The 23085-nt window shown below is 39.3% G+C and overlaps 1 protein-coding gene across 1 annotated transcript in view; it reads left to right on the top strand.

Moving 5' to 3' along the window:
- The first annotated feature begins 17310 nt into the window (after positions 1–17310).
- The window catches only part of LOC149229021 (putative E3 ubiquitin-protein ligase RHA4A), a 96181-nt gene continuing 90406 nt past the window's right edge, over positions 17311–23085 (top strand). The window contains exons 1-2 of the mRNA XM_089378447.1: positions 17311–18793; positions 19057–19148. Of these exons, the coding sequence (XP_089234573.1) occupies positions 18584–18793; positions 19057–19148 (302 nt within the window). The 5' untranslated portion in view covers positions 17311–18583. The remainder of the gene's footprint in view (positions 18794–19056; positions 19149–23085) is intronic.

Below are 23085 nucleotides of genomic sequence, written 5' to 3'. Positions count from 1 at the left end.
AAGTGGTTATTCCAAGAATGAGATCAATAATATTTTATTATTGCTCATTATTCGAGGATAACTCAATATTTTGTTATAAATAGGAGGGTTTTCCATTCATTATTCACTTTTGATTATTTTCATTGTTGCACTCACTGTTGTAACTCTGATTATTTTCATTGTCGCACACCATATTTTTGTTGGGTTTATGCATTATAGAGGAGAGAGACTCTACAGAAGCTGAAAGTGTTTGAGGATTGCCAAGAAACCATCCCATAGAGGGGGACTGGTAACACATATTTTTTCCCTTCACAGGTGTTATAATAAAATCATTATTTACATATCTGGTTTCCATTGGATGTTTTGGGGTTATTACTCTTTATTTCAAATGCTTAACTATGATTGTAGCATAGATCAGAATTTTGGCAGGTTTTGTTTCTATCAATAGTTGCAGATCTACAATGTTTAGCAGTCATTTCTATTGTTGAGATCATTTTTCATCCACGATCTTAAGCGGGTTCTTTTCATGCATCATTGAGAATAAAACACTACAACATGTAGGCCCACCACTAGATCAGTGACCTTCAAGAAACCCAGGACACAAGTTGCCTTTGAGCAAGCAAAAAAAGAGAAGCTACATGAGAGACAGGTTTTTCTACAGAAGAGGCAGAGTCTGCTACAGAAGGAACAGGGGAAGCTACAAGAGCAGAAAAAAGAGCTACAAGAAGAAGAAACCACCTCAAATTCAGTTAGAAAGGACCTCCAAGAGCTTCAAGAGCTCTAAGAGCTTCATCCACAACCTAGCTTGGGGTCCTACTAAAAATTTATTGAAGTAGGAATGATTATCCTTGAAAAAATTGCAATCCCACTCCTTTATGAGGTGCAGATAGAAAGAGGCAGAACCCACAGGTGGATGAACATTTCCAAATCCAAGAATGTGGAATATGTGGGCCTCATGGAGGAGAAAGTCATTGAAATGGGAAAGGAACTGAATGATTTGAGACTAAGTGAGTCTATTATAAAGGAGCAACTACAGGAAGATAACACAAGGTTGCAGGAGAAAGAAACACAACTTGCCACCATGGAAAGTCTCTCTATGGAAGCCTTGTAATACAAGTAGCCATCAAAATCTTATGCTCTCTTCCTCAAAGAACAATGGTTGCAGTTCCAAATAAAAACTCTAGCAAAATATGGGAGTTTTCCTTTTCAGGACTACAGGTATTTTATTGAGTTTTGCCAACAAAATAGCATGGAAGATAGGGAAAAGTTAGTTTAATTCTACATGCAAAATTTCACTTTGACAGATCTGAATTTATGGGATCCCAATTCAAAATTGGGAGACATGGAATTAATGGCTTTAGCATTTTGGTTGACTCATGAGGAGATAAGGGTTGAGGAGGTGAAAAAGGTAATGACAAAAGAGGATAAGGATCCCTTGTATATCAGAGAAGAGTTAGTGAGCCCTAAGGATGTCATCAACAATCATAACATCATCTCCAATGATGCTACTTTAGCACCCAAATACATTGCAACCCAGGAGCAAGTCATTCTACACTTTGAAGACACCTTTAGAATGTTGGGAACAAAAAGTATGCAAGATTTCCAGAGAAGATGGCATGCCTTACCCTACAGTCTACAAGTAAGAGAATATCACTCTCCTGAAAGGCTAAGGAATGACTTGGAGAGAACACCATTATACAAGAGAATCATGCAGAGGATGAAGATCATATGGATAGGACTCAAACTCAGTCCACCCTTGCTGCTAGGCTTACAAGAAGGAAGAGACCAAACAAAAGAGCAGAAGGAATGGACTGAGATAGAAACAAATGCAAGTTTTTACCCACAAGAAGACACACCATCTGAGGTGCCTTGGGATGTCAGAGAGGCCACCAAGGCCATGAAAGAGCTTCACATGGATGACTAAGTTTCTTAGAGGGTGAGAAACACCTTCAGCAGGGGGTAATGACGAGTCCCATAAATAGGTATATTTTGAAGATCATCATGCCATCCTCCAACCTTAAAATTATCATTTTCTCACATTAATTCACATTTTTGGTTATATTATGCTTAGTAAGAAGAGTAAAAGGTGGTTGTCATAGTATGTGGCCTAATGTGGTTTAATTGCAGGAAAAAGAAGCATGTTTGAGGCATTTACTATGCAGGGGATTGATGGAGACAACTAGGAGAGAATCTAGGGGCATGTCCACCTCCTTAACTCCCTAACTTAGTTTGGGATCATGACATCCTCGCTCACTAGTTTGAATTCATTGGCAGCCAAGTAACTCCTAGTACAAGTGAAGCTCAAGAGAGACTAGATCCACCATTTTCAAGATTGAGCGAATCACTCCTATTTTCAAGGGAGTTGCTAAAAGCTACCCTTTTGTATAAATAAACAAGATGAAAAGCTCATTAGGATTTGAAGTTTTGATTTAGCTAGGTGTAGCTATTGAGCTCAAAGCTTGACATTGTCATTTTGAACTTTTATGTGATGTATGAGACTTTTACTTTCTCATAATGAGAAGTTGGTTATTAAGTTGCATATGAGTTAGTTTCAAAGGGCTAAGACCCTTGGGTTTGGGCCCAACCCAGAGGCTTTGGTCCCTCTTTTGTACTTGTGTTTTGTTCTTGGTTCCAATAATTTCATATATTTCTTTCATTTCAATAGAGGTTAAGCTATAAAAACATGTGATTGCAAGCTTGTACATCACCTCTCTTGTGGGAGAATGGTTGGAAGGATTCATAATCTCAGTCCAAAAATATTGTGTTTATGATTTCTTGGAAATAGATGAATGTTATTTGTTCTTCTTCACATTTGTTTTTTGTAGCTTAGAAGTTAGTTCAGTGGTTAGATTAGTGTTATGGCATAAAATAGATGTTATTCAAATTCAACTCATATTTTCCATCATAGTTTATATCACTGTGTTAATGATCAATGGATGCATGCATGTGGTTGGTTGCAGGGTTGTGTTGATCTACAGGGGAATACACCTCTTTCAAATCCATATTGGACTCCTCAATCTTCTCTTTCCATCCCTTAATTATGTTCCCAAAACTCTGTTTCCATAGTCACTCTGCCTAGTAAATTTAGGACATCGTGAGCATTCATCCATGTGCAAGACAGACCTTTGAGGGGTCCTAGGCTTGGCTAGGGGGCTCAACCCAACCTTCCTTCACTCTCTCTGATGATGATGATGATGATGGTGGTTAACGTCCACTGAGACCAAATTGGTCTATCGGACCTACAATTTTCTTAATTTTTACTTGTCTGGCTCCTCGTCTTTCTTGGCGAGATTGGTGTTGTAGCTTTCTTTTTTTCTCTACGGTCTTCCAAATTCCTTTATCTTGCATCTCCTTCATCTCTTCTGGTTCTTGGGACATTGGTGTCTTAGCTTCGCGATCTATTGTGTTCGTTCTTTTGAAGATAGTCGGAGAAGAAGTTTGGTTTGGGAGATCTGCTTTGCTATTAAATGAAGATTTATTTTCTGCGGTATTCGAATCCTCATAACTGTTGATTTGTTGGGGCGGGATTTCTCCTTGCTTGTCTTGAGAGTTGTTTCTTTCTTCCCTGCTTTCTTGTGACTCAGAGTTTTCTCTAGAATATTCTTCTTTGATGACAGTGTAATGTTCTTTTTGTGCTCCTTCCCACCATGTAGATCTGTGGTGGTTTTTTCTAGCAAAATTTTTCTCAGAGGCTTTTGGGCAATTTTTGGCTAGATGCCCTGTCTCAATGCAGGATCGACATCTGAAGAGGACACTTTCATAATCAAGTTTCTGGTTCCACACATAGTCTTTACTTGTTAAGTTTATTTCAGCTGGGAATCCGGCGCTGAAGTCCATTTCCACACAGATGCGTGCATAGGTGTTTCTGGCATATTCCTCTGTTTCTGGGCACCTGCAGTAAAATTTCCCAATTTCATTTCCGATGGCTTTTAGTGAGGAGAGATTCCAGAGATGCAAGGGTAGGCTTGGCAATCTCACCCAAACTGGTGCTGAGGTTATCACTGCTGTAGAGGGATCGAATGATGGGTCCCATGGCTTCATGAATAGGCCTGATTTTTCCCAAAACCAAGGGCCGGAATCTAGAATACATTGTCTGCTTTCAGGATTTTCAAAATCTACTATAAAGAAACCCCTAGCACAGGTGTAGATATTAATTTCATCAGAAATGACAGGCTTCCATACCTCTGAAATCCAATTGTGGAGTGCTATCAGCCGCGGCAAAAAACCATTGAACCGGAAAATTAGGGCACTTTCGGAAAATTTCAAAGCTTCATCGAGTGAGGCCTGGACCACTTGGATAGTGGGAGCTGGGGCTTCACTGACGATATGGGCAGGAGATTGCCCTCCAGAGGCGGATGAGCCACCAGTGATTTTTGCGAAGCTCGGAGCCATATTTTACTTGCCCGTAGAACCCAGCCTTAGAAAAATAAGGCAGAAGATAAGATTAGATCTAGATCTGGCCGCAGAAAATTTAGCAGCCTAGATCTAGATCTAGCCGTAAAAAATTAGATCTAAAATCTAACCGTGAAGGGAAATGGAATTACCTTCAAAAATACTACTGGACCAAGATTCTGTAGTAACGACACAGGTTGAGCGATTCGTAATTATTAATCCTTCGGCTAATTTCTTTTGCAATGTATACGGGCTGCTAGATCGCTCTGGATGACGCACCTGTGGAGGAGTTACTTTATAAAACAGAGGAATCACCGTTCATACATTCGGCCATCGATCCCACGTGAGGTCGTATTGTAAAACCGAATTTAAATACCACCCACCACAAAGTAGAGGCGAGAAGATACTGTAGATCAGATCGGCGGGAGAAGTGCAGGAGGTTCGCTATTACAGTGAGAATTCCTGTAGATCGGCTCATGCAGAGACCTGGAGCCGCAGCCGCAGAAAGACGCGGAGCCCTGGAGCCGCAGAAATCTGGAGCCGCAGAAAAACCAATTCTTTACGTGGGAGTCGGAAATTAATATGAATGCATATACCTCTCTCTAACCTCCATCCAGCTATAAATTCCCTCAAGGCATCATATCCACCCTAAAAAGCCTCTCGAAACCCCTCCTATAACATTATAGGTCCCGTTGTAGCAATACGGAACCTCTGCTAGCAACACCTATAGCAGGACTATAGCACCACTTTTCTTCACCTGTTTTGATCCCCACTTCAACCTTCGCTCATTTAAGATGAATAATGACCCCAAGTTGTGATTTGATGTTCAAAGGAAGCTCTTAGACCACTCCAACCTCCTTTTCCTCACTGCAAAACATAGTAGAATTAGTGTTTTTCAATCACAAGTATGATGCAAGTTAGGTTTCTGATTTTCAAGCAAGTGTGAAACATGTAGATGATACATGAAATTATGTTGTTAGTTTGATGAATTATGCAAGATAAAGTAGTTTTCTTTCTGCAAGTAGGTTAGCCCTTTTCCTTTCATGAAATGATTAATTAGCATCTACAAGTTGAGCAAATGGCATTTCAACTTTCATAGCTAGAATCAATTTTCAATTGTGCTTTCATCAACAAACTTTCACTATAGTTTAGTAGGAGGAATGGTCTTTGAACACTTTGATCTAATGCTATGACTGAGGGTGGCATGAGTAGAATCTAACCTACTATGCATATAACATTGTCACCTCTAAGTTTGTACAAACCCTAAGTTTATAATTTGAGTTGAGGAGCCCTTGGTTGTAACATGTTTGGTGCAATACTAGGGCTCACCACTAAGGACCACCCTCGGCCGTCACACCAACCAACCAACATTCGACATGCGTACCGTCTTTACTAACCAACGATGAACCTCTGCTGACACACCAACCAACCACCAATTACCACGTGTACCATCCTTTTTCTAACCAACGAGAACCCTCAACCATCACACCAACCAACCAACGCTCAACATGCGTAGAGTTTACCTCTCAGGGGAGACGAAAGTTTCACCCAATCTACACTATAAAGCCAGACCGTTACTCTCTCAATTGCATCCAACTCGCTCTCTGCCTTCACCATGAATCAACAAAGGGATCCCTTCCCTCCCGTGACGAATGCATTAGATGAAAGCCTTCATCCCCACCCTCGAAACACGTCTCACATCTACATCCATGATGTTGAGCTTCTTTCCTCGACCATGTCTCTACATAAGAGCTTCCCAGACCCACTACCATGCTTTGTTCCAACTAGTTTCACTATTTCATACGTTCTCTAGTGCCCCTTCTGCTTTCCACCAACTCAAACAAGGAATTCCAGGCATGAAGACTACAACACTCATTCTTCCCCACGAGTTTGGATTCCACTCCCGAAGGGGTTACACTTCTCCTCACACAAGTCCTTTCTTCCTGCACCGTTCTAGGGCCTGCAAGCAACTTCATGTTGTTGTGTAAAACCTTCCGCTCCCTAGCCCCCAAGACGAAGACGTTGGCGGCAGATACCCGACCTCCTGAAAATGGAAGGCTAGCAAAGCCTTCCTTCAAGCACCTAGAGGCACCATCACAGGAAGAAGAAGAAATAATTTCATCAACACACACACCATCCTCTCTCTACCCCAGAAGCGTAAACATCAACAACCAAGAGAACAGCTAGACCCCTCCCACACATGCGGTCTCCATGTAACCTTTCACATTAATAAATGGGACTCTGAGACCTATGCATTCAATTATTTGTTGCTTTTCACTAAAGTTATCTTTTTAAAAATAAATGGCATTGAGTTGAGAGTTCCCACTTTCCCTTTACTTGTGTTCTCATGATTTGTAGTTGTTCATTGTTCAGCTAGTTATACATTCTCCCACCAAGCAACAAACTTCACACACATACTAATTAAAAAAAAGTTTGGTAAATTTATCACCAATACTTATTTTGTTGTTTTGCTTCACAATTGTACAAACATCTATTGCAATAAAAAACTTTTACTTTTAAAATATCCATAACCAAGATACAACAGAAACAAAACAACGAAAAAACATAATATAAATACATGATATATTATATAGCAAAAGACTCTACACAATCCATCGATACATCGCAAAAAAATCTCATTTAACTGCATTCTCCAACCTGCAAAACTGTAGACCAATACAACTAATGTCCAAAAAAATTTACGAAAATTTCACATGGATATGTTTCCACCAAGCACTCCAAATTCGTATCTAAGTCACCTCGAAAACATCTCCATAATTAAACAAACATGACATATGCAACAATCCCATAAAAAAGCTCCATCAAGCCTCAAATGCTAAATGAGGCTATCTAGAGGCAGTAGTGGAATATCCCCAATTGAATATGTATTTGGAGAAACTGAGAAAACATTTCCATTTTCAATAACATCATTCAAACCTTCAACCGACTCCACACGGAACTCGGATCTTTCTGATAGCGAGAGAGCATCTGCAATTGCCGCTCTACACAATCCAGTCACCATATCATATAACTTTAATTACACTTCCATAAAACCCAACGTAAGTACTTTTCCCTGAACTACACGAAAATATACATAGCCTGTGCATTAACTATTTATATCCATTAACATAATATCAAGCAATCTCCAACTAAACCCCCACTCATCCTCAAAATAATCTAAGCTCTATTCAATTGAAACTTGGGCAAACTCGAAATTTTTAACCTCTTCAATCTACCAAATAGATGTTGAACCATTGTTCACAAGACAAACCAACTAGTTCTCGTGCAATACTAATGCCATACACTATATGTCAGGGATAGGAACAAATGAAAAATCCCATTGGTTTTTTATAACATCCAACCAATAGATTCTGTAGCCATAGAAAGGGTACTCTTCATAATATTTGTCTAAATACAGTCATCATAACTTCCCTTTATGAAAGATAACCTCCTTTGGGGTTGTTACACCACCAAAAGGGGGTTTTGTCCTTCTCCAAACCATGTCCACACTCGTGCAAATAAAAAAATGTGATTCCATGTTTTTGCACACATGTTTAAGCACAACCCAATCATACTTCCACGAACTAAATTTCTCTAACAAAGAGAAGAATCCCCACTCTCCAATAGTCACACTCCCAAGATTTCTATAGGTCTTCATAAAAGGGTTTACTATGAAATAATTCTTTGAATGCACAAATCCTCCATGCCCAATGAATAAAACCATCGATCCAACTGCTCATTGAATTTTGTACCTAGAGTCCAGAAAAGGAAAAACCAACCTATAGATCTATCCTTTGTCATTAAGGTAAGATCTAGCAAAGAAAGCACCTTCTATACGAGCTACCAAAGAAATAAATCCAAATTCTATTTCCCTATATCCATTGCAAGAAGAAAGAAAAAACGGGTTTTCCAACAAAAGATTCCATTCTTTACAAACCAGCCGAAATTTTATGAGCACTGATAGAGGAAGCCAATGAAATACAAGCACAAGAATCTCAAATGGAAAAAAATCCCAGATACTTGGATCCATTGGAAAATCAACAACTTTCCTGAAACCATACCAAAGATTGCACATCACATTGCTAAGGATAAAATCCTAAAAAAAAAATTCATCCTATCAAACATGCAAATTATCAGATTTAAAATGGTACAAAACATCCTTCACAAAAATTTCAGAACAATTTCAAAAATGACTAACACACACACACACACACACACACACAAAACAATTTTGCCACATCTCCCAAAACGCTGCACATTGGGGTCAGGCTTCCCTCCAACTCACTTCTATCCAACACCATTTCGACCTCTGACTGGCCAACCATCATGATCTCCACCACCACTATCATTCCTTTTTTTCCAATCTTTGTGCCAACAACCACTTTCTGTTACTTCCATCTTCTCAAACATCGAAACTACCATATTAAAAAACCAAAAAAATACACAACACAAAGGTTTGTTACAAAAACACAATTTTCGTCAAAATAACATAATTTTTTTTTTATCACTTCTTCATTATTTTCTCAATTTTAGCCAGTTTCTCGTACTTTCTTCATGTCAAACATCAAAACCAACCTAGTAAATAACCTGAAAAATATACTATGCAAACATTGTTGGAAATAATACTGAGAGGGGGGGGTGAATCAGTATTATCACATTAATAAAACTTTTTCATTTCCATAATCAGATTCATATATGCTACTTCCACAACTTCTTATGATTAAGTTAATTGATCTTCAATGAGTGCATTAGAACATTATCAACCATATTATCAGATAACAGATGTCGTAATAGAGAATAGATCATCACACATAAGGCACACACATGAACACCATGATATAAGGTGGAAACCCAATGCGGGAGAAAACCACCTGCTGCAAGTCATCTCAATCTTCTTCTTAATAAGAAAATCCTTTTACAATATTTGTACTGGTGCAGTCTTATACCAGTACGGGAGCTACAACCCCCTTTGCTCTTGTACTAGCCGATCCATTTACTAGTACGCAGGCTGCTACCTGCTACAGTGCTCCAAAGATCTCCCTTAGCTTTTGTACTAGCTTAGATACTAGTACATAGGCGCTGGCCTACAATCTTCTCTCCTCCAGGTACCACGTTTCATCAATTTTTAGACTGGATACACTGAAGCACAACACATAATCTGAAAGGCCACTTTTCATCCAATTTTCATACTGGACCCAACAACAACATTGAAGCTCATAATCAAACAACCTTCTGAATCACCCAATCACCAGATCCATACATATACAATGATATTATGAGAGTTATCAACCAGATCTAGTACATAAAGATAAGTCATTAATCATGTTGTTATCTGAACTCAATACTAGTAACCAAACATCAGTTATGCACCCAAAACCCTGCAGAATAGTCAAAGGCAGTTAAAACAAATTTTAAGCAGGGATCGCAACTTCACTGGTATAGATCTGCGGATATCTGTACTACCTCCGCACCTGCGCCTTATGTGGCACCGCGACCACCGCACCTGCGCCTTCTGTGGCGCCTCCGCACTGTGCCTTCTATGGCGCCTCTGTGGCATCTCCGCACTGCGCCTTCTGTGGCGCCTCCGCACTGCGCCTTCTGTGGCGCCTCCGCACTGTGCCTTCTGTGGCGTCTCCGCACTGCGCCTCTGCACTGCGCCTTCTGTGGCGCCTCCGCACTGCGCCTTCTGTGGCGCCTCCGCACTGCGCCTTCTGTGGCGCCTCCGCACTGCGCCTTCTATGGTGCCTCCGCACTGCGCCTTCTATGGCGCCTCCGCACTGCGCCTTCTGTGGCGCCTCCGCACTGCGCCTCTGTGGCGTCTCCGCACTGCACCTTCTGTGGCGCCTTCGCACTGCGCCTTCTGTGGCGCCTCTGTGGCGTCTCCGCACTGCGCCTTCTGTGGCGTCTCTGCACTGCGCCTTCTGTGGTGCCTCCGCACTGCGCCTTCTGTGGCGCCTCCACACTGCGCCTTCTGTGGCGTCTCCGCACTGCGCCTTCTGTGGCGCCTCCGCACTGTGCCTTCTGTGGCGCCTCCGCACTTCCGCAGCTGCAGCGCTCGAGAGATCACCCTTCACAGATTCGCTTTCAACTTCACTTTCATAGATCAAACTTTCAAAACAATAACCCAATATTTCAGATCTTAAGATATTCAATTGCAAGGATGAATTAGCCAAGTGATCTCCTTTGCTTTCTATAGGCTTAGGCCTTTCACAATACCACGGGCCAAAACCATAGGATCAAAAAAACTATTGGACTAATACCATGAACCAACCATGAAAGTACGTGGGATCAACACTTTTGACGAAGTACCATGGTCCAAAACCATAGGTTCAAATACCAAGGACTAACTACCATGGACCAAAGGTAAGTTCTCCAACATATACGCGCTTTTCCTCATAGGTTCAAATACCAAGGACTAACTACCATGGACCAAAGGTAAGTTCTCCAACATATACGCGCTTTTCCTCATAGGTTCAAATACCAAGGACTAACTACCATGGACCAAAGGTAAGTTCTCCAACATATACGCGCTTTTCCTTGCATGAAAGTGCGTGAACTTTTTCTCTACATGAAATAAACTTTTTTCTGCATAAAAGTGCGTGAACTTTTCTCTACATGAAATAAACTTTTCTCTGCATAAAAGTGCGTGAACTTTTCTCTACACTATAATTTATTATCTGAGATGAGTGGGTTGCCATCGAGTACAACATATGTATCATAAAGCCATACCAAAATCATAATGCCAACAAACATTTGTTCAAAAAACACATTTTCTTCAAAACAACATCATATTAAAAAACATCCATTCTTCTTTAAAAATATATCATTTTTGACAACAACTCTTTTTAATACATTTACAAATTTTTTCCAATATTATAAAAAATACTCTTTCTTCTTTTTAACGTCTTCTGAACTAACTACGTTGCACAATAACATTTGCGAGTGTTGTTTTTTTTCCCTGCATGCCCAAAACATAATTATGACAAAAACCGTGTGTGTCATGCTCACCCTCCGAACTAACTAACTTCTACCAAAAACCATCCTGACCTTCGTCCACCCGTCTGTATCGAGGTCCCACCAACAATAGAAAAATGTTTTACTTCTCTCAAAATCAACTTCATTTTTATTTTAAAAAAAATTCAATTAACTATTCTTCGTAAATAACATTGTCATAAAAAAAAACATTTTACAGATTACATTCCCCCCATGCCGAAAAAACACGAGCACGACTAAAACCGTGCATGCCGGAGTCTGCCTCCCCACCAACTAACTTCTACGCTTTACCATCCCAACCTTTGTCCACCCTACTGTGTCCACGTTCGACCACCAATAGAAAAATATTTTAACTGATTTTTGTGCCACCAATCACCTTCTCTTCTTTTCAGGTATCAAAATGTTCAAACTTTGATGTTAGACATGCAAAAAAAATATATCCCTCCTGAAACAATTCTAAAAACAAAAAAAGCAAAATGCAACCATAATTATATAATACATTTTTTTTAAACCACCAAAACACCGCAACATCTTCTACGTCGGGGTCGATTTGATGGTTTTATCCAAATCTTCTACATTTCCATCCAACCTTCCAACCACTACACTCAGTTTAGCTCCGACCACGTTTCAAACAACCTGACCTCCGTCCACATGAGTACCACACTCACCCCAACTCTAACCATGTTTCAGATATTCATTCTCTGTTTTTTGCACCGCGCCTATCACTCTCCTCTACTTTCTTCCAATCATGTTTTTTCCAATTCGACCTTCCCTGCTGTCCCTTCCTCTCACCTCACCTCCATGCACATATAGTGTTGCTCCTCGGTAGCCCCTAAAACATAAATCCTTTTTTTCTCTTTTAAGACGAAATTACATATCAAACAAACACGATTTTTCTAAACAAGTCATAACAAATTCTACTATTCACACAAAACAAACAATGTCGTCTCCTACTCCGTACTTGTCACACGCTACCAATTTTCAATCACAAGAGTCGTTGCAAATTCGACAAGCTCGCCTGCGCCTTTCTTACATCCACTCACTACAAGAAAAACACTCGAATCATATCCAAATATAATTCATACTTGTCCCAATTTCGACACCGCTTTTACACTATCACTATAATGAGTCGAGACAATTGAAAAGAAAAATACAGTTTTTTTAAAACCGGAACCACAGCCTACATGCAATTATCTAACCACTCACCTCTTCCTATGTCCAAAAGTAGTCCCCTCCTCTTTCCATGCCTGCACGTTGTATGCCCGCCTCAATTTGGAAATTTGATCAATCCCGACCAAAGAATACGTCCAACAATACACAAGAAAAACTCGGCTAAGCAACAACACACCATTCTTCTCTTCCATCTTTAAAACGCCCATATTCTCTTCGGTGCTGGAACGTTCCATTTGGTAATGTGCGGTTCCCTCTTGACATGCCATGCTCGATCCATTGCCACAATGCTTGAACTCCATTGATCGAAATACATTTTCTCTATTTTTCAGTGGCCAACATCCACTATTGTCGGTTGCCTCTTGACACACCATCGTCGCCACCACGTCCACCCTTCGCTCTCAGATGGCCCTTCAATTGACTGCCACTACATCTCAAAGCCTTTTCGACCTCCCTCTCATCCCAACGATCCATCGTCCTCTTAGACGAAGAATATTCCACCAAGACTCCATCCTCGCTTGTTAAACACACACATGGCAGCAACAGAATATTAAAGATAAGAATGAGAGTGCATTTATTATTAACAAATGATACACATTTATAGTACATTCATATGACCTTTGGTTTCGTATTCCAAGGTCTCTTGGACTTCCTTAGTCTATTTGGCTTCCACACCAACCCTTAGAGGATTAGGTGTCCAACATTCCCCCCCTTAATCCGAAGGGGTATGTATGAGTCCAAGAAGAGAGTTGTAATACAAAATGTGCAAAAAACATGAGAGCACTAGGCTGAATGTGCTCTTTGAAATGTTGATATAAAGGGCGATGGTTTAAGGATGACCACTAACACTGCAACGCTTAGTGCAGTTCCCAGAACTCTTCCAATTCTGGCATGAAGCTAAGGTCTTCTGCTAGAGGAAGTGATCCTAATGTTTTGAAGAGGGAAACCTTCAACCATGAAAGGGAAGTCTCAACCTGTGATGGCTGAAGGATGACCAACAACTCTAGAATGCTTAATGCAATTCCTGGAACTCTTCCAAAATTGGCAGGAAGCTGAAGTCTTCTGCTAGAGGAAGTATCCCCAATTCTTTGAAGAGGTATCACCGACTGAAGGCATGCTCAAGGGCATCTTTGTCTCTGGCTACAACTCTGAATCTGGTATGGCAGGTTGTGGCTCAGGCTCGCTTGATGTGGATTTGAAGCTTGTAGATGACCATAATTTCCCCCCTGTCAAATACAAGGTGAGAAGATGAAGAAATCTCAACTGCAAGATTGTTCAATACTCTAGAACAAGTTCTAACATATGACTAGAATATCTTCTTGCCTGTTGATGCCCATTGCCAAGAAGCGACCCATCCAAGATGAATCTTTGTTCTTGCAGGAGGTTTGTTTCTAAAGCACCTGTTTGAAGAATGACTAGTTTTATGACAGTGCTTACATGGATGAAGATCAAAACAATGATCTTTCAGATGGCCAACTCAGTCACAGTATTGCCATTTCACAATCTGTTGCTACAGAATAGGAGCAGAATCTGGAACAACAGGAGGTGAACTGTCATGAAGGAATCCAACACTCTGAAACTGAATGGGCTTTGAGTAATCTGGAATGTGAAAGGACACGTCCTTGTCATATCCAAGACCAGTTCTGTGCTTGTTGTGGACAAGCTCTTCCCAAGGTCTGATGACCAACTTGGGAAGTGCAGACTGAATTTCTGCATCTGCATTCACGTCTGCTCTTGAATCAACCTCAAATTTACTGTCTTCATCAGTTTCTACATGTTGATGGGAGTCAATTTCTGACTCAAAAAGAGAATTGTTCTGAACATAAACAAGTTCAGAATCACGACTATACTTCTGTAACTCCTCTTGTTGTAGCTGTGATTCAAGCTGCAAAAAATCAATCTGTTCTTGTGCATATTATAGACATGTCTGAATTTTTGAGAGAGAGCCTTTGTTGATGTTTACCTTCCCATCAACTGTGGAATGTATCAAGGTATTTAATAAGTCTAATACATTACTAATTAAAGCCATTTTCACTTGCAACAAAAGAGTACTGCCTCTCTCCTTTTTTGTTGTTGTTGTAAGGAAATGCCTTACACCAAACTTTTCATTATAATTTCAATATCTGTGTAGATAATTCTCAATCACAGCACTGTAAAATTGTAATCGTTTTATTAATGATTGAAAGAATTGCAAATGGTTCGTATTATATAGGAGAGAAAGTTGTCAGCAGTTTGGCTCGAGGAGTCATAATAATCTAGCTTTTCGTGGTTCTATACTGCGATCAAACTACACAATAAACCTCACTGCAATTTTAATAGCTCAACAAATGCAACCCACCGTTCAAGACGTGGAGACTTTGAAATCCAACGGACTGCCTATGGATTACCTGGTCGGATCTTCTGTAGGTGAATACCTGGTAGAGCACCTGGGGATAGACCACAAGAAGCTCAAGGGATATTCATCCCCATAAGAATATGAAAACATGCTGTCAAATGGATCAGTGGCTCTTAGCGATTACCTCTTCTTGTGAGTGTGCTATTGTTAGAAAGAAGTGTGCAGCTATACATACTGCAATTAGTGAAAATGATCAGGATTATAGGCATCACAATCTAGTTCGTGGTTCCTTTTCGATTCCAATCTGGACTTAGTGTTGTCGGGTATGGAACAAAGCCTACAACGGCCCTTTCCTTCAGGTCAATTTTTTTCAAGAAAGCGGCAAATTGCAACCTCGCGATTGTTCTTTGATGCTGAAAGCTTGAAAAGTGTTATTAGGTGAGACCTCTAAAGGCAATCCACTATTGGTTACAATTTTGTCTCCGTGATAGCTGTCCAATATCTTATAGTTTCAAAATTTGTAGAAAGAACCTGACTTCTCTCGATTTGTGCCATTGATCTCGATTTCCAGCAAATGGACCACTTTAATCCATTAAAGTCCTCAATTTCGTCCAACTCTTAACATAATTTTGTCCGGCAGCTACTTCAAACGCAGAGGAAGCCCATATTTTTCCTTTGCTACAGTTTCCAGAAATTTTAACCATTTACAAGAGAAGTCATGAGCTGCTTTCCGTATAAATTCAAAGGTGATTTTCACAAAATCTTCAAATCTACCTCGTGAATCCTTCAAATTTCCATCTAAAGTTTTCTCTTGCACCAGCCGCTGGTTTAAATGAGACGAAAAACAAAATCAAGAACAAGGAGGAGAAATAATACTGTGGAATTTTATCTATTTATCTGAAAATCAGGCGAGCAATGTTGTTGTCTCAGCCACTTTATCCATGCCAATCTGCCTGAACAATTTTCGTAGTTCCTTTGGATTTTGCGAATGTAATGACAAATGTAAGAGTGTTGAATTTCTGATGTCTGCAAATAAATATCTTGAAGTGCACAACACGCGCGAACAGGAACCGAATAAATTCTTGGGGTGGATTCGACACCATTCAAACAGAGATATTAAATCACCGAGGATAATTGGGAAAAGGTCAATCTATAAATCAGAAAGAAGATATGGAGACTTGGCCGACGTTCAAATCAGCAGCCAGAGGATCATTTCTTAATATTTCAGCAGTGGAAGGATCTTCTTCCAGCGGCCGTTCTATCTTCTTCCAACGACCATTCTATCTTGGAGTCTGAAACTGAAAATTAGTCCACAGGTCGGCCAATCAGGCAGACTGTGCGTAGGGAGCCATCATTCAACCAACCCCACTAATTATTAAAGATACCATTCAATAAAACTAACACTGAGGACAGAAAATATGGTAGAGAAATCTGATAGGAGTTACGCTATGTAAAACTAATTTGAGACCTGCGCTCTGACTGGTGCAGATAGATTCTAGAAAGCGTATTAAGGTGGTTCACGAAATTCAAGGTATGGTATAACATTTAACTTTCGACCAGCTCATTCAACAACAGAGATTTGATAGAGATGACATTCTAGAACAGAGGTACAAGACTGACATGTATAGAAAGGCCATAGAAAAACAAGCTCACATAAACAAGTGGCTCATACTTGAGCAGGGCAGTAGATCGCCTGCTCTGATACCATGTTAAACACACATATGGCAACAACAAAATATTAAAGATAAACATGAGAGTGCATTTATTATTAACAAATGATATACATTTATATGACCTTTGGTTTCGTATTCCAAGGTCTCTTGGACTTCCTTAGTCTATTCGACTTCCACACCAACCCTTAGAGGATTAGGTGTCCAACATCGCCATTGAAAAATAAGAAAAGTTAATTTCCATCATGTTGAAATATATACACCTATCGGCAAATTAGTTAATCATATTTCTTAATTTTTGGTGATATCATTTAATTCGTTGTTTTATTTTTGTGATGAAATTTTGTCTTTATTATTTTTTAGTTTAATTAAGCTATATTTAAACTAAACAATGAGAACTAGTTACTATGTAACCCTTATTTAAATTATCATTTTAAATATATAAATGATAAACAATAAGTACTAACTACTATATAACCCTTATTTTTTAAGTTATCAGTTTAAATATATAAATAGATACCACATCCTAAAAACAATATTAATTCTTAAAACATTTATATTATATAAATTTAATATAAATACATAAAATTATATTTTATATAAAAATAAATAAATATATATATATATATAAAATCAAAAGTTATATATCCATTTTAAAAAAGATGTATAAAACGTTTGGATACACTCTGCAGAAACTATGATCAACGGCCATCCTTCAAACAACTACCAAAATTAAACTAAAGTATTCACCAAAACCATCCTATAACGCTCATTCTGTCACAGAACACCATGTATTTGCACAGGAAAATTTCCAATTAAATAAAAACCAGTGGATAAATATTGAGAACCTTCCAAGTTAAGTGATACCAATGTGACAGCATCTTCGGCCTTTTGCTTTCCACGACTGCTTTCTAATCGAGTTTTCAGGGAAAGACGGAGGCCAGAGTTGAAAGAAGATCAAGGAGTAACCATGGCTTCAATACATACAAATGATTAAACTGCACTGAGCATGCCACCAAATCCTCTCATTCTGATAAAATAACTGACGTCCACCAAGAGTCGTTACAGAGAAGCAGCCATCAGAAATCTGTGGTTCAGAGGCGCCCAAACACGCGATCAGCAATTCCCACATTGGCCCACAAATACGCAGCAACGCATTTCCCTTCCAAAAACAGACCCGAGACGCGTTTGAAGAAATCAAACAGAAACTACCCATATGGGGGAGATTGATAGCGGAAGCAAACGATCAGAAAGGACAAACTCCTCTTCCACCTAATTGCTATCACTGCACAATCATCCTCTTCAACTATCCATCTGCTCAAAATTTCATTTTTGGGCAAATAAAAGAGATCTGGGAAAAACAGATTAGCAATAGCGAACCATGGATCCCATTGCCCGCGTCCGATCCTACATTCAATAGTAATCAATTTGGGTATAACATTATGAGCAGAAAACACTAAAGAGGTCCATTAAGAGTATTTGATTATGGAATGCAATCTGGCCTAAACAATGGCATGATTTTCAACAGGTTCCCAGAGATATGCAGGACGGGAGGCCAGAATATTATATCCATTGGTTAAAAGTCAGGTCCTTGAAATGCCCGATAGGCTATGGGAAGCTTTTTGATTGTTCTTCCTGTTATCACTATTAGGTATGAATGGTAATGCTGATGCATGCCAATCTGAATTTGTTTTCCAGTTGAATTTGGGAGAAATTAGCATCTGCGACTAAAGCTGTAATTGCAGTAAAGAAAATAGACAATTTCCTTTATGGGTTCCACGCTTAACACTAGATCTGAGGTAGGAGTTCAAGTACGCTATGCATTGAATTAGTGCTCAGGGTTGGAGAAGACATGCAGGTTGTAGCATTAACGAAATCGAGTTACCTGACTTTAAGTGCACCCAATCATGATTTAATCCTGGGTTATTGTTTACAATTGTCATCAATCTACTACACGGAATTAGGAACTTAATTTTTATGGTTTCAAAGATCTAAGGGTTTGAAGTTGGATTAGGCCTTGGATTTCCCCACAGAATTGTAAGACATGGCAGACTCACCGCCTGGTTGCTCTTCCCATTGCCAACCTCTACCTGCTGAGCTTAAACTCTACCAAGCTTACATATTTTCAACACCCATCTTGTTCACTCTGGTTCTGCTTCTGTTGTTTTACATGCTGTGCTTACGAAGGCGAAGAAGTACATGGGCAGGCTCACATATAAGTGCTCGATTTTTTGCTCGTGGATTTGTTTCTGCTGTGAGTTTCTTACCCTTCGTAGTCTTCCTTTCCTGTAGTCCTTTATACCAATTGCAAAGTTTAATGCACTTACATGTTATCTTTTTATTTGGGTTTTTGGCTACCAGTTCATAGCAGTTGTATTAATCCACACGATAATGAAAACTGTAGTGGAAAGAAACAGAATTACTTACACAACAGGCTAGAAAGCATTCACAACATACAAAGTGACCAAGAGACTTGCAGTCTATTTTCACCCTGATCCTTTTTGGAATGAATTGCAGCCTTCTGAGCGTGGACTCGACAAATCATTTAGAGACATGCTGCCTACAATAATTTTCGACGGAAGCGTCGCAGCTATTTTAGAAGATAAGCAGTGAGTAATCTGTATTATTTGTTCCAATTTACAACATCGTTCTTGGGCATATGGGAGCGCTTTTTTAATGCCATGACATTTCGAGTTGGGGAGTCTTTTTGTTTAGGCTAGCATCATAGATTCATTACCTTGCGAAGCCACATTTTAATTTCATCCTGTTTTTGTCTTTAGACCACATTTCCTTCCCTCAAACTGTGTTGGGTCCGGCAGATTTGATGAGGTTATCTAATCAATCAAGTCACGGTGTGAGAAATCAAATAAAGAGTAGATGTGGAAAGATACAAAAGCTCTGTACTGAGTACAATTAAATTTGTGAGCGGGGTGCTATTCATTGCTGAAGTCTTATCGGTTATTAGCCGTAGCCCATGGGCACATACTATCCTCTGAGCCACGAAGATCCATCTTAAGCTTACTCTAGAAGGAGTTTTGGTTCAATTATACCTTTGTCATACACTCAGAGATCATATGAACTAATTTCAAAAGGTTATCACTCATATGCTGTTGATAGATTTAACTGTCAGGCTCCAGCAATGGGGCACCTGTCTCTTATTATTAGAAGTTGAATTGAGTATAGTATGAATTTATAAAAGAACACAGTCCACTGTATTGCTTCTTTATTTTTATGGCGTGCCCGATGCCATTTCCTTAAGAACAGTGCTTATTTCCTGTCTTAGTTTTCCACTTTTCCAAGCACTTAAAAGATCTGAACTCTCCTTTGCCGAGCCATTTACCCGGACATCGTTGATTCCATGCATAAAACTACAGCACTCGCATAAAACTATTGAATTAGGCAAGCTAACAAGTTCTATATGCAGACTAAGAACACATATAGAATGCTTTAAAAAGTGGAAGTAAATTCAGAAAAGCTATAACAGATAAACTAACCATAACATAAAAACTAACTTAAACGTATCAATTACAGATTGATGTAAACATGCCTATCTTAAACATAACTGGACAAGAGAACATGAGTTCCCGGTGATCATTAAACTCTCAGCCATAAGCATTCCTGCTCGAATGCCACTCAAGAGCTGGGCTATGAGATTATGGGCTGTCTCACAGAACTTCCAGCAGCTACATGTAAATCCCTCGCTAGCCTATGCAAACAGGTTTGAGGGAAAAATTACTCAAATCGGTACTACTACTAGCATACTTGCTTAGCATGGTGAGAGCCTGAACAGCTCTGGGTCCGATCAGACAGGTAGTCTGCAGCAGTTAGCAGGGAAACCTTGCTAGCGTACTCACTAGGAAAAGCAATCAGCATCACTGCTAGCATACTTGCTGAGCATGGTGAGAGCCATAACCGATCTGGGTCTGAAAAGACAGGTAGTTTGCAGCAGTTAGCAGCGCAACCTTGCTAGCCTACTTACTAGAACAAGGAATAGTCATTCAGTTGTATTTGCAGCGACTCCTGCCTCAATCTGTCACTGATATTCCTTAACTAGGGAATGAAACCAGTCTAGGACACAACAAAAGGTGCAGCAAGTTCTCCTTTGTTCTCTTTGGCCAGCATGAACTCTATGTGAATTGCAAATGAGAAAATAGTAAATAAAGAATCAATTCGGAGGAACCTCCGATTAGGAATAGATCACTATATAAATTGTCATCTATCATGGTACTTTCTAGGAGGAAAAATTGGAAGAAATGGCTTGCAGGGTCCATTTTAGGGGCAGGTCCCAGTTTGTTGATTTGAGGTCCAAAAACTTCCAAAGTCCACTTGAGGCATCTTGTGGCACTTTTTGGTGTCAAAATTTTGTGATCTTGGTTCGTTACCCCCAAATGCTGTTTTAGATGCCATAAGCTTTCCAACAGTGATAAAAATCACATCAATTGGAGTTTATTTGGGGAAGTTATGCCTCTTGCTAGTTGACCTACTTTATTGATCACCACGGCACCAAGTAGATGCCATGTCAACCCCTATTGCTCACACATGTTTGGCAAGTCACATGTGGACTTTCAAGAAGATTCTTGAGGGTCCAAAGCTCTAACACCAATTGAGGATCGAGGCATGCAAAAAGGCCTAATGCTAACCCTAACCCTGGACGACTATCAGGGTATGTTAAATATTGGGCTGCTAAGAAGAGAAGGGGTTCCATTCTTTTGGTATCATTATTTTTCTATAGTTGAGTAGAGCATCTAGGAGTGAGGCATTAAAGCATAATAGAGGACTTAGAAGATTTTGTAACAACCATTTAGGCCATAGTGTCGATTGTGACTCTAGAGTGAGTGCCCTTCCTTTGTACTTGCATTTCTTAACTGAGAAAGGGAGAGTAGAGCCTAGGCCTCACCTTTTCGTTGGGTTTTCCCTTGCCTTGGGTCTCCTAGGTCACATCTTGTATTTATTTGTGTGGATGGTGTTTTCATGTACTTGTTTTTTTCATTTCGGTTTTAGTTATTTCTATAATTTTGAGCACTACGTTAGTATTATGAAATCTGAAATTAAAAAAAGATAAAATTATATAATAAGAGATTTCAAAATATTATAAGATCTATTATGATAAACTATTCCAATGGAACACGTGACGATTTAATCTAAAAAGGGAGTGAAGTGTTTCTCTTTAATTGTTCATGGCACCTTTTATCATCTAAAAAGTACAGCGACAGTCATGCAAAAACCTCTTATCATATTATAGCTCTAATAGTGCCAACTATACTTCAATATTTATATTAATTTCTTTTTAAACTTGTATAATGGCAAATAGCATAGCCTATCAACTTGAGGAACGACGGTACTATTTCTAGATGACTAATATTTTTTCTCACGGGGCTTCTTTGAGCTAGTACCAAAAACTTGGCATGTCTTATGTTGAATATTTATAAAATGATTTGCATTTTATAAGCTTTGATGACGACTTGGCATCTGAGCAAAACTGTTTTAACATGGACTATTACATTTTCCTACACTATGACTTGTAAATCATTGATATACTGAATGAAATTTAAATATCCAAAGGACTTTGTCCCATAAACGGGATCTTCTAGATCAATTTGATGACATTCTGAAATATGACGCCTATGATATCTAATTAAGTTGGATCCATGCCTATTACAATTTGTTTACAGCTAATCTCATTTACAAAGCAATTGGTCCAAAGAGCTACTCACCATGAAGGCTACATGTATAACCTATCCTGACCATCCCACCAGTTGGAGTTTCTTCCTGTTCTTCAATTTTTATCTTTACCAAGAGAGGTTCAGACCAGTTTCCCAAATTTTTAGAGAACACTAGCAGAAGCTGCCAAAAAGAAAACAGGTAAAAGAGGAAAGGAATAAAAAACAGATTTGACTAATGCCATCTTACTATAAAGGTTTAGCCAGTTTGAACCCCGGGATGAAATTTTCTTTCTCATTTTTTCCAATTTGCCCTCATTTGCTGAAGGAAAGTTGTTTTCCTGCTATTGGTATTCCCAAGTATTGAATGATTTCCAGCTTATTTCCACTGAAAACTCCAAACTTCATGTTTCAAACCATTCTAGCTAGAGTTTTTACAAAAGTATTCCAAACATAAATTTTACATTTTCTTTTTATTAATTTCACCCCCTCGGGCCTCAGGCCTCCAAAATGAGTTCAATATTCTCTTAAACCTTTTTGCAATGGTCACAGATGGATCTCCTACTGAATAGCGTATCATCTAAACTATTGATTTAAGGGCTTTACCTCCTGTTGCCGCAAAATCTAGCAGGTCTAATGAGAGGACTCACTGGGCAAGGGCCAGACCCTATGGAAACAATGAGAAAAGGTTGATACTGTCACCTCAGAGACCCTCCTGCTGTTTAGTGGAATTTCACCACAAGGGAAGCTTCCTTGTATTCACCTATAAAGGTATTCTGATTAGAAGTCTCAAGGTGATATAAGTGGCCTAGGGAAAGATACTTTAAAGCTAGAAATAGACTCAAGTCTTCTTTATAAAGGAATAATTATTCTAACCCTAGACTAG

The sequence above is a fragment of the Pinus tabuliformis genome, chromosome J, assembly GCF_031772625.1.
Source record: "Pinus tabuliformis cultivar Carrire ecotype Pingquan chromosome J, CPIR1, whole genome shotgun sequence".
Lineage (NCBI taxonomy): Eukaryota > Viridiplantae > Streptophyta > Pinopsida > Pinales > Pinaceae > Pinus > Pinus tabuliformis.
This window is presented reverse-complemented; position numbering and strand designations above follow the sequence as displayed.